At 34.3% G+C, this 13372-nt stretch overlaps 1 protein-coding gene and 1 pseudogene across 2 annotated transcripts; one reads left to right on the top strand and one right to left on the bottom strand.

Annotated features, from left to right (window-relative positions):
* LOC145580219 (malate dehydrogenase, chloroplastic pseudogene) lies at positions 1-2856 on the top strand (annotated as a pseudogene). The gene is made up of 2 exons (XR_014099342.1): positions 1-119; positions 1371-2856. The product of XR_014099342.1 is annotated as a malate dehydrogenase, chloroplastic pseudogene (transcript).
* Positions 2857-6973: 4117 nt separating this feature from the next.
* On the bottom strand, positions 6974-13372 carry LOC145580217 (urease accessory protein G-like). The gene is made up of 7 exons (XM_081637627.1): positions 13195-13372; positions 12854-13042; positions 11108-11168; positions 9708-9909; positions 8062-8183; positions 7876-7980; positions 6974-7352 (listed from the first exon to the last, which is right to left on the bottom strand). The coding sequence occupies exons 1-7, from the start codon at positions 13278-13280 to the stop codon at positions 7269-7271; spliced, it is 849 nt and encodes a 282-aa protein (XP_081493753.1). The 5' UTR covers positions 13281-13372; the 3' UTR covers positions 6974-7268.

Here is a 13372-nt window from a genome sequence, read left to right as displayed (position 1 = left end):
ATTAGAATAGCCCTTTCCCTATATAAAGAAAACTTCGATTTTCTCACAGCTGCACCTACTCCCTCCTTTCCTATAAAGCTTGCTCTTCTTTCTCTCCTCCATTGAAAGCAGATTCTGAGGTAAGATATCTTTACTTTTTCTACTTTTTAACTACTGAATATCATTTTTACAATCTAGTATTAGTCGTTGATTTAATGGTAAGTATATTCAATTTAGGGTATAGATTATTGAACTACTAATTATAATTACTCAAGTTACTGCTATTAGGCTTTATTTACTCTTGTATTACGAATTGTGATGCCCATTTTTGCCTCCTGATCTCTTGGTCTTTTGACAATTATTATCTTATAAATTGTTTAAATGGTTGCATTTGGATTTGATGCACATATAGCTTTTTGGTTATTTGAAATATGTTTTTGATTTGATGTATTTGTTCTTTGTTTCACTCATGAATTCCTTCGAACTCATGATCTTATTCATGTTCAATAAAACTCATTCCCAAAGGAGTGGCATGCTCGTTTTGATTCGCGTCATTACATTTGCTTACCTGATTACTGTGAGGGTTCTGAGCCGATCTATAACTACTTTCGTTAGAGCATTAGTCCCAAAATGATTTGGGTCGGCTAACATGAATCGTTATAAGGAATCGTACGATATAATACTTCACTTTCTTTCTTACCCAAGTTTAAAAATTAAAAAAATAATAGCATGTATCATTTATGATATATAGTGTTTCACTGTTGGTCTATGTTATTCTTTAAAAATAGATGTAACTGAGATTAAAATTTCAAAAAAAAAAGAAACTGATTGATGTATGCTCGATGTGTGTGTCACTTGCTAAATGGGAATTGTACTAGGCTCCCTGATCGTTCTGTAAGAAAAGAATACGGTGTAGTTTTGTGTGCTGTTCTTGATCAATGCTGTCGATAGACGTATATATGGCTTGGTGATGTAGATGTTAAAGTCAGGCAACTAATGTGGATAGTTCTTGCGAAGATAATAAGGAAAAAACTAAATCCAAGGCCTCGGATATTGGAATTTCTTTAAACGAACTCTCTTAATGAAATGGTTGATGTCCTATGCTTTAGAAATTGTTGATTACGGGAATGTTTCTATTGTCCTATGCTTTAAAAATGGGTTGATATATTATGCTCTAGATGGCAAAGCAATGGGTGAGCTTTCTACCGTTTTTTGTTGGTTTTTCCTACTTGGTGAGTTGGTGGGGCTAGTTTTGGAGGATTTTCTGTCACGTCATTGCTTTGATTAGATTTGATTAGCCGCATTACTTGGCCATTGGCATTGATATGTTTTTGGAAAAGAAAAGCTGCTTTTTCTTGAGTTACTAACCCGCTGCTGTGGCATGCTTGTAGGTTGCTTTTATATTCTATTTCATCTGTAGCACATGATGGCCACAACAACAGCTACAAACTTTTCCTCTGCATCAATTGCTTCCGGCAATGTAAAGGTAGGCTTGGTTCCAAAAATGAAGTCATCAGGGCTACAGATGAAATCTACCCATGATTTTAGGGATTTCAGTGGTCTTAAAGCAGCCGCATCTCTAACCTGTGAATCAGAGTCTTCGTTTCTTGGTAAAGATGGTGTTATTGCCCTGCGAAATTCTTTCCATACAAAAGCTATGAAAGAAAACATCCAGTCCCTTGCCTCTCTGCAGCCAAAGATTCAAGCTTCCTTTAAAGTGGCCGTTCTTGGAGCTGCTGGAGGGATTGGTCAACCATTATCACTTCTGGTCAAAATGTCCCCACTGGTCTCGAATCTTCATCTCTATGATATTGCAAATGTCAAGGGAGTTGCTGCGGACCTAAGCCATTGCAATACACCCTCAGAAGCTTTAGCTTTCACTGGGCCTGAGCAGTTAGGAGATGCCCTAAAAGGGGTGGATGTAGTTGTTATCCCTGCTGGTGTTCCAAGAAAACCAGGAATGACTCGAGATGACCTCTTTAATATCAATGCTGGCATAGTGAAGACTTTGGTTGAAGCAGTTGCTGACAACTGTCCAGATGCCTTTATTCACATAATCAGCAACCCTGTGAATTCAACTGTGCCAATTGCTGCAGAGGTGCTGAAGCAAAAGGGTGTTTATAATCCTAAGAAGCTTTTTGGTGTTACTACTCTAGATGTTGTTAGGGCAAACACATTTGTTGCACGAAAAAAGAATCTGAAACTCATTGATGTAGATGTGCCAGTGATTGGTGGACATGCTGGTATAACCATTTTGCCTCTATTGTCTAAGACAAAACCCTCTGCGAGCTTTACTGATGAAGAGATAGAAGAACTAACTGTAAGAATTCAGAATGCTGGGACTGAGGTTGTGGAAGCCAAAGCTGGGGCTGGTTCTGCGACACTGTCTATGGCCTATGCTGCTGCTAGATTTGTGGAGTCTTCTCTTCGTGCCCTTGATGGAGACTCAGATGTGTATGAGTGCTCGTTTGTGCAGTCGGAGTTAACTGATCTTCCTTTCTTCGCATCAAGAATTAAGCTGGGAAAGAATGGAGTAGAAGCTTTTCTGAATTCTGACCTGCAAGGCCTAACTGACTATGAATCCAAGGCTCTTGAAGCTCTTAAGCCTGAACTCAGAGCTAGCATTGAGAAGGGTATTGCTTTTGCTAACAAATAATCAGTTAATGCTTGATCTTCTCTTTAAGGTATGTAGTTCGGCATGAAAATGCCCAGAATTTTATGATGTTAGACTTGGTCGTCGCTCTCATTTTTGTAGCTTGATAGAGTTTAATTTCCATTTAAAAATAATTGTGTGAGGCTCAAATGTTGTTTGAGAGGCTTCGGTGGAGCAACTTGGCTTGTGATCTCTGCTGTAAGAAAAGGCTTTTATTGTTTTTATTGTCGGTGCTCTCTATCATGTTTAAGTTGTCTGATATCTATAAATTGGCTAGAGCAGTGATTTCTCAAGCCAAGCCTGTTGTAGCTTGAACAGAGCTGCCGAATATTTTGTTGAGATCAGTTTGAAAATAATGTCAGTGAGAATTGTGGCTGCTTCTAACATTCTAAGCTTGTGCTTTCTAGAGGTGTTTCTTGTCATTTAATTCTAATTGACAATTAGTTATGGCTTCCCAGTTTGGATGCCATACATGCTTATTCTGGCTACCGTAAAGGATTGTCAAGTACTTGATAGTATGAGAGAATTGAACATACTTCATTGAGCTAGGAGTCTAGGACAGTATAATGCGAATTCAAAATGCTACACTGGCCATGGTGGTTGATTAGTAACGGGGAGGCCACTACTCCACGTTTCAACCGGGTATTGAAACTACTTTGATGAGTTCAGTGAAAATTTCAGAAAAGAACCCATGTACTTGTTCACAACTACAGGCACATCCACTGCTTAAAATTTGTTGGAAGAAATATCAGATTATGAGGACAGGATGAAAGCAATTGAACCAACACTTGCTATGCATGCTTAAAATTGTGTATACCTACATTGAACGCATCGCATAAAGCTTTAAGTTATGACTCTCAACGCTTCGCATAAAGAACAGATCACATAAAACTTTAAATTTTGATTAATTAATTACTCCCTCCATATTTTATTACTCACTTTATTTCTTCATGTGCATAGCTTTAAGAGGAATAGTTGAAATTAATAAAATATAATAAACGTGGGGTTAGTTGAAGAATAAAATATGAGTGGAGCAAGTAATAAAATACGGCTGCAAAAAAAGAAAAAAAAAAAAAAAAAGCAAGTAATAAAATACGGAGGGAGTATATAATTAATACAATCAATCAATAACCTTAATACTAAAACAGGCATCGGGAGTGACACGTGTCACATCTTGGTGCTGTTTTTTCCCTCCAAAACTCCCCTTCCCTTTTTAACTTTTTTTTTTTTGTTAATATTTGATTCTATAATAATATTTTTTCATATTTTTTATATTATTTCTATGACAAATATATATTCTTTTTACTTGGTGTTCATTATTTTCTATACACATCTACCTAAATAATTATTCCAACTACTTTTTAATTATTTCTTAAATGGAGTATTATTAAATTTTGCCAAAAAAATAATAATACATTGATTCGATCATATTATAAATGCTAAAGAAACTACTTCAAAATATCACTTAATTTATTTTTTTTCAAATACTTCTAGCTAATATTTTATTTCAATTTCAATATAACTATATATTCAAATTAATTACAATTTTGATTCTGAAATTTTACTACTACTCATATATTATCAAAAATTAAGGATTTATAGAGTGTAGTATAATTATAAAACAAATGTTGTGTTTAACAATTATATCATATGTCTAAATCTAGGGAAAGATAAAATATCAATCAATTTTTTTTATAAATTACGTAATTAAAAACAATATCTTAGTAAAAGCAAAAAAAAAAATATTATCTTTTGCTGAGACACTTAATTGAGATGATAAATTTATTACATTTGATATTCATAAATGATCTGCATACTGAAAGATACACCGTACCAGACGAAGTGACAATTGACATTTCCTTTTGTATATATGTGTGTGTGTTGTGTACTTTTGCTAATAGTTTTAGTGGAGATTTTAGTCTGTTATTTGATTAATTTTTTATGTTTATCAAAACAAATCCTGCCTAAAAAAATCTCGGGTTCGGGCAGCTTAAAAAAAAGTCCATTTTTGTATAATTTTTTTTGTTTTGCCTATTAATATAGATTATGACCTTATAGTTTCTATATATTTGATATGTATATATGTTTAATCAAATTTTATTTGTTGGATATAATTAATTTTCTTAAAAAATATTAGACTTACCGTGCACGGCACGGACCTTAAGCTAATAATCATATAAAACTTTGTATAACGATCGAACTTAATATAATAATGAAGAAAGTAGTACACGATTTTTATTTAAAAAAAGAGACCAATTTAAAATACTTCATATGAAATAAACACAAAATAACTAATAATGTCTTGATTGTGTATCATACTCGTAGTTTATAAGAGCAACTCCAATGGCAAGCTAATTTGACAATTAGCTTGTCATGCCACATCATCTTTTAAGCTAATTATCATTTTAGCTACTTTTTGCTCTAATGGCTAGCTATTAGTTTAGTAGTAATTGTTGGATAGAAAATACATGGAAAGAGCTTAATTGGTGTGATAAGCATTTTATTTTGGCAAGTTTAATTCCCAAGCAAATTAGCTTGGCAAAGCTAATTTGCTTAGCCAAGCTAATTGAGTTTTCTAACTCCAATGGTCAAGCTAGTAGCTAGGAAATTATTGAAATTGCAAGCAATTCCCTATCTACAACCATTGGAGTTGCTCTAAGCATCGTTAATATTGCAACTTGTATAAGCTGTTTTTTCAGTTAGAAAAACTATCAATTATTGTCCAATTTTGTCAAGGTCGGTCTACCAATTAATGATTTATTTTTGAATGCTTTTTTTTTTTTTTTCAAATATACACCATAAGTAATTTTTTTTTATTTTTTTATTTATTTGACGGGTACTCCATATTAGTAAAGTGTATGTTGAGCATTTTACAATTTGGCCACTAATTTTGTTAAACATGCGTGAGAACGTCATGAATATGTGTCAATGTGTGCGTCTGTGTTCATGCAATCATGCTTGTATTATTATACTCCGTAGTAGATATGCCTGTGCGCATGAAAGATGACACATGTGATTACAAAATATCAATGTTACCATGATCCATGTATATCTACACTTCACACTTGACTTATATACGAAGTAGAAGGTTTCTAATGCATTTATATATTGATTGATGTTTTACTTTGGGGTCCGTTTTCTACCAAGTGAGGGTATTTGAAGTTAGGGATTTTCTTACCCTTTCCTCTAATCTCAAGTGTATGACCTACAAATACCAAATCAAAAAAACCTTGAGCGTTAAGGTTTGGTCAAGGTCCTTATCTTTAAAAAAAAAAAAAATAAATAAATTTATTGATGCTTTAGCTTTCTACTCGACAATGGAGTTTAATCTTTCCCGCAAATCTGCAAAAGGCGCAGGAAAAAACTTCTACTCCTCAATGGGGCATTGGTGTTCAATGCAAAATCTGCAAAAGACAGTTTTGATATGGCTAAGGATTCGCATTGTGGTTGTCATCAAACCATTTTCTCCATGTTATCGACGATACTCTTATACTCATTACGGAGTACTAAATAAATTTCACATGTATGATTCCATCTTTATTTTGTTTGGCCTTAAGATTCATAGGAAATGAAGGATACTTGACGTTGTTTGGGAGGCTTACAATATCGTAGGATCTACCTCTCTTAGATAAGCATGCCTGATGCAGTGAGTTTCTAGTAACCCTTTTGCCTCAAGTTTGCCATTATATGAAGTAGGAAAATTTGACAGTTATCACCTACAATTGTTGTTATTTTAGCAATTACCACCTACAGTTTTTTTTTTTTTTTTTTTTTTTTTTTTTTTTTTTTTTTTTTTTAAAAAAAAAAAAAATTTTACCACTTACTATTTTTTAAAACATCAAAACTTCCCACCTACTTGGCTCTCAACTCAAATGTAATGTTATGTGGGGTCCACTAACTACTTTTTCTCTCCCTTCCTTTCTCACTCGATTTCTCATTCCTCTGTATTGTACTCCTCTGAAAATTGGGGAAATACTTCAATTCGTAAAATAATCAACATGAATATGTTATTTAATTTGAAGTTTTTTTCCCACTTTTGAAAGGAGTACAATATAGGAGAATGAGAAATCAAGAGATGAAAAAAAAGGAGGAAAATAGGGTGAGAAGGTAGTTAGTGGGCCCCACATGACATCACACTTCAGTTCAGAGTCAAATAGCTGGAAAGTTTTGATGTTTTAAAAAATAGTAGGTGGTAAAATTAAGAAAAAAAAAAAATGGAGGTGGTAATTGTTAAAACAACAATAATTATAGGTGATAATTGTCAAAAAAATCCTATGAAGTATATACTATATAGTGCAGGAAGTAAAGAACAAGTTGCATAATTAACATGTAATTGGCAAATGGCAAGCCAAATTTGCTCTCTGCTGCTAAATTTATTAAAGATCAATTTGTAAGTTTCACACTTTTATTCATTTACATTGTATTAGCTTCATCATCCATGAAAATGTATATGATAGGGCAGTAATGGCTGTAATGCTGAGTATCAAACCATGATTACGAAAGCAGAAAGACAGTAGCAGTCACATCAAAAGAAATATAAGAGGACTGCATATGCACAATACTTGTGAACAGAGAAGCATTTTGAATTTATTGAAAGTAGAAAAATTCTGGTGAGGAAGATCTGTGAACTGAGGGACTAGTGCTGTTTCTTCCCGGTTGCCACTTCCCAGGCCTGCAGAATGTGGTCGACAATTTCTTCTACACCTAACCCGTGCTTCACCTGCTCAAAAACGATTCATCATTCTTAATACAAAACTAAATCAGTGGCACGAGACGTAAAAATGCTCAAAATCAACCAGCCGATGGGTGGATCTAATATATTTGAATGTATGTAGATGTACCTAACCTTTTATGAATAGAAACTCTCATGAAGGTAGATTTCCTAGAAATTTTGAAACAATAAGTTTTCCACCTCAAGATCTTTAGACACATAATGACCTTATTTCTTCTCTCTTATAAAAAATCTTCTTCAATTACCATTTTCTTTTTAAGCAAACAATTTGAAAGAAAAACTATTGCTTTCTTGCTTTAGCTTTAGCATTCACATGTTTCCTAAATGAAAGAAAATTGATAATTGCATTGCAGTGATCCCCCAATGGAGGCAAAATGAGGATACATTGTAATGGTTCAAGCTTTAGGCAAAATGCTCTGCATTAGCCAAAATAAGTAATTTGAGTCATAAAACTCAGGGTTTGGACTTAGGACTGTTAGGAGGGAGGGAGAAAATTTTTTTTGTTGAAAACCTGAGCAAAGACGAATGGTCCTCCATCTCGCATACGAAGAGCATCTCTCTCCATGACAGCCAAATCAGCTCCAACTGCAGGGGCAAGGTCAGTCTTGTTTATAACCTGCAGTAAAATAAACAGGAGCAAGGCTATTTCAGCAAGGACCATTATTAAAGCTATGGCAATAAAATGAAATATACATACAAGAAGGTCTGCTTGGGTGATGCCTGGTCCTCCCTTGCGTGGAATCTTATCTCCAGCAGATACATCTATTATGTAAATGATGTAGTCTGCCAGTTCCCTGCTAAAATTGGCTGCTAAATTGTCTGTGCAAAATTTGCACACATTTGTATTAGCAATTAGAGTGTGGCCCAGGAGTGCCTTGACCTTTTACTTGAGATATCATAATTTGCACACACGCATGTATAAAGTTGCTATCAACATCTACTGAAAATTAGCAAATAAAGAGTAATGAGTATAGATTCTATATATATATATGTTGAGTAAAGATCATACCTAATACATAGCTTAGATGACAAATATCGACTTTAACTCTTGTCGATCTCATGTTTGAACATCACAGCCGTTACAGGGCCAAGGGAGGATCCCATGTATTTTCTTAGGAACACTTTTTTTTTAATATATTAATTAATATAAATATAAATTCTTCAAGTTCTTAGACCAACTCAACGGTTAGTTTGGAAAGCAACGGTGGAGGGGAGAGGGGAGGGGGGAGGGGGGAGGGGGGAGGGGGGAAGGGGGAAGTAGGCTTGTGTTATCCCTTTGGATATTTCCAACTTAGGATGGATTGGTTTATATTAAGGGAAAGGAACTTGGATCCGTTTACTTCCCAGTTCCCACCCCTTATTGGTTTGTACATCATACAAAATGGATCCATCTCTCTCCCTCTCTTTTCTTTCTTTTCAGGTTCTCTAATCCAAAAAGGCAAAAACATACGAAGTAGTAAGTTTTTCATTCCTCACCATACTTCCCAAGTTCCTATCCTTTTTTTTTTTTAAAATTTAATTACATGAACCCATTAGTTCTTTCTGTATCATGATAGGATTTGGACATAATTTAAAATAAATAATACAAGGCGGTTAAAAGTCGTTAGATGTTAATAAATTTTTTTTTTGAAAGAGGATAGAGAAGGAAGTAGTAAGAGGTCATGTAGAAATTGGGAGATGAAAAGGGTTAAAGGGTTGATGCAATGGAGAAGGTAAAGGTAGTAAGCGAAAAGGTGGACTTACATCAGTGGTGATGATTTTATCATAGCAGATAAAAATAATTAAGATAGTATTGGGACATCCAAAATTGTTTAAATTGAAATTATTGAGTCAAAGGGAGTATTTAGAATATTAATTGTGACTAGCTACAAACAGTAATGAAATTCTTAAAAAGTTGAAGAAGAAGACATGGATATGTGAAGTAAATCACACAAAATCATCAGCCTAGGCTAACTAGCAAATACCTGACAAATCACAACAGCAGTCATGCAAATGAGCATCTCAAAAAGTAAGAACGCGGATTGTAAGGCTAGATACTATTAATCTCCTTTCTCCATTTTTTATTTTTATTTTTATTTTTATTTTGATTTTATTATTGCAAGGGACAGCTAACATATCACAAATTATGAATCAGAGATCTACTGCAATCACACAGGCACGATTTATAGTTTTCATATTCTATTTCATGCCGAACAATGCTCCTCTTCCCCAATCATGTAATCCTAATGGACTATGATCTCAATACTCATCAATTACCAATAAAAGACTTGTACAAATACTAGCAGATGATAAGATGTTTTGCTATATAAGACATCAATAACGTAGAAGACAACGCATTATTACCTCCGCCAGATTCACAAAGAAGTATGTCAGCCTTGTATAAATTTGAAAGCTCTTCAAGAGGACCAAGATTTATGCTAATATCTTCACGAATAGCGGCATGTGGACAGCCGCCTGTTTCAACAGCACGTATCCTTTCCTCTGGAAGTGCACCATGCTTTATTAAGAATTCTCCATCTTCCTTTGTAAAGATGTCATTAGTCACCTACATCACCACAAATGTTTTTCCATTACAACGTGACGTAGACAAAATAATCAATATGCAAATTTTCAAATATGAATGCACCCGCTATCTCAGCCAAAGACCTGAACCCGAAGTCGTTCAATACTTCAGTCCCTTCTCAAATAACATATCTCCAAAACCAGTTGGCGTATTGGTAGCAAGACTCAAACCACAGACTTGCTTGTGTGGAGATATTACTAAAGCTAATTAGTGCTATACACTTAGATGTTAGACAGGAGATTAGTTCCAATGAGAAGCTGCTTACTCTAAAAAGCATCTTGTGTAATTCAGGAGCCTACTAATTATGAAATACAAGTAATTTATTTATGTAGCGTTCAATTAAACTTTTGATTGTTTCTAATGTTTAATTCCAAGTACTAAAATTAATTTAGTTAAAGGTAGTCTTTGAAACCATTATACAGTGGAAAGAAAGTAATGTTCGTTTGTCCTCATTATAATAGTTTTTGGTTAGAGAAACAATAAGTGGAAATCAACAAGTAAAAAATTTCACTCAAAGTTTCCATTTAAAAAAATAAAATAAAAATTCCTGACTTAGATTTTAATATACCATCATTTAAAGCTAATGGGTAAAATTTTTTAACATATAATTGAGCTAATAATTCATGAAGACAAATAGGCACTTCATATTTTACTGAATATATTCCCCCAACTGTATGCTGAACTTTGCCATAGGCTTCTATAACTTAAAAGGCCAAAATTTGTATCCCTAAAATTTGCCAGTTCATAAGAGGGTAAATATAAACGGCAGATAACCAGGCTCAAATCTTAGAATGAAGCTCGGTATCTTGACTGCAAGTCTGCAACATTTTCCACAAAAGAAAAGGAATTAAAAATATTTCTAAAACAAAAACAGACACATCCATATATGTTCTTGATAAAACAATAGCATTTTATTCCACCAAGTAATGATCCACTTGATTTGCATCCTGTTAAAAAATATTCCCAATGTAATACCCGTTTAATCCCATTGACATAGAGCTATGTAGAATCAGTCAGTCATTGCTCAAAAAAAAAAAAAAAAATGTAGAATCAGTCAAACACCAACATAATAATGATCAGGAATCTCATGCAGTAAATATTCAAAAATGCAGTCCTAACCAGTATCCAGAGAGTTAATGCTTCTTAACATTGGGACATTAAGAGATGCAATTGAGCTTACTGCAGCAAGACTATATTTGTCCCTCAAACACTTGCACAAAGCCAGCATCAGAGCTGTTTTCCTGCATACAATACACCAGGATATTTTCAGAATTACAATGCTTCCCACTTCTCAAGTTCTCGGTAAAGTTAGGAGTAGGACAAATTATTCTTCTTCTGACAGCTGCAGATTCATAGCAATTCAGAAAATGAGTAAAAAAGTACAAGGCAGAGTATTAAACAAGCTTATATAGCTAGAAACTAGCACTTAAACCCATCTTTGACAAGAAAAAAGTGAACTTCCTTACAGATTATCTAACAGTTGTTCTCCCATTCTTTCTCAGTTTCTCAAGGTTCGACATACAGTCATGGTGGTAGGCCTGATAGCATTTCAAGTTGACATGCAGTGAGGTCAGTGTCAGTCAACCAAATCCTATCAGGAAAGACTATTTCTCTGAGGAAGGTAATCTTCTTTACTCTTTTCAGGAAGCCATTATCTCTATTATCATGGATTTCCTTTTTTTCCAAAACTAGTCGTCACTGGAACATGTCATTTAAGCTAGGAAAGGATGTAGGTCAGTCAATTATCTATCCCTTCAAGAGTAATGAAAATGGTCATCTTTGTGATCATAAGAGTAAGGCTAGAATCTCTGCGCACTTGTGTAGCCTTGTAGGAGTAAAAATGTTAGTCTAAACTAAGATTGGCACTAGGCCGGAATGGTATAATAATGGACACAGAGATCCACAACGGTGCATGACCCTGGCCCTCAGATGATTGTGTTAGGTTGACTTTATAGTGTTTGTCCTAGATTAATTTTCACATTCATCGAGAAAGATGGACAAAGCCTAATAAAAAAGAATTCTAGTGAAGTTGATTTAGTACATATTCTTGAAGTAATTACACAAGCGGACATAAGTAGTGAAAATACTAATGAATTTGTGTGTAAATTTGTAAGAAAAGCTCTTATTCATTAATCATTACCATGTTATGCAACTTCCCCTAAACATGTGTTATTCTTCATAATTCATCATTACAATTAAACATGTGTTATGCCATAAAACTTCCCCTACACGAAAGGAATATTGTCTTTCAAGTGAAAATGATTTTTTATGAAGAAAAAAAAATAGGATAATGACTCACGTTATCATAGATAATGACATGATTTTCATCTAAAATAAACACACAAATTCATGGGTCATCTTACCAAACTCAGTCCCTCAATTAAAACCAAGACAACCATTATGAATCACAGGGAGAGCTAAAAAAATACACCCCCGATCCAAAATTAATTGCCACGTTGATAAATTTTGGGTGAACTAATGTTTTGGTACAAAGATGAATTTAAACTAGTAACGTGACAATTTAATCCGGATAAACGGAGTACTTATGTCCCGAAAAAGCACCTCACAGCACCAACCGGCCCACAAGTGACCAACAACACAGCCCACTAAAGCACAACCCACATTTTACCTTCCCCACAACTTAGGTGGAGGAACAACCCCACCAGCCACCACCACCACGCACTACCGTGCCGTGCCGTACCGGTGGTGGAGCCTTGTCAGATCCACTACATCAATAAAATACCATAATACTCCATATTTGACAAACAATGTATGATAGTAATTGGTAAACTATATAGTATAGCATTAAATAAAAACAAAGCCGATCCTACTTATGGAATTAAGGCGATTATGAAAAAGCAAAGATTAAAAAAAAAGGGAAGAAAATCAATAGAAAACATAAATGAAAATGAAAAATAAAGATTACCCAGTACCAACAGGACCCCCAATACCAACAGTAAAAGCTCTTTCATGAAAATCTCTGGTAATCAAAGGAGGAGCTCTTCTGCTGAAATACCCAGGTGAGTAAATGGGTTCATGACTATGTGGTGCTAATCCATCATGGCTGTGATATACTTTTCCATCACGATATGTGTATTCAATTCCTTCTTTTTCCCTGTATTATAAATTATATATAAAATTTAAAAATCAGAATTTTGTTTGAATTAAGAGTGAAAAAAGATGCAGAAAATAAAAATCAATGCCAACAAAATTGAAGAATTGAAGAAATTGGTTTTGTTGTTTGAGTGGTTAAAAGGGAGAAATTACTCGTGGGTGTGATGATGGTGGTGGTGATCGCCATGGTTATGGTGGTCATGAGAGTGAGAATGAGGGTGAAGATTTTGGGAATCCATTGTAAATCAGTGAGACAGTGAAAGTGAAACTGTTAAATGACGAGATATAATGCTTGGTTTATGGTCACTAATGCTTGGTTCATCAGACAGTT

Source organism: Chenopodium album, chromosome 14 (genome assembly GCF_948465745.1).
Source record: "Chenopodium album chromosome 14, dcCheAlbu1.1, whole genome shotgun sequence".
In the NCBI taxonomy this organism is placed as follows: Eukaryota; Viridiplantae; Streptophyta; class Magnoliopsida; order Caryophyllales; family Amaranthaceae; genus Chenopodium; species Chenopodium album.
Note: the sequence above shows the minus strand (reverse complement) of the source record. Positions and strands in the feature narration are given on the sequence as shown.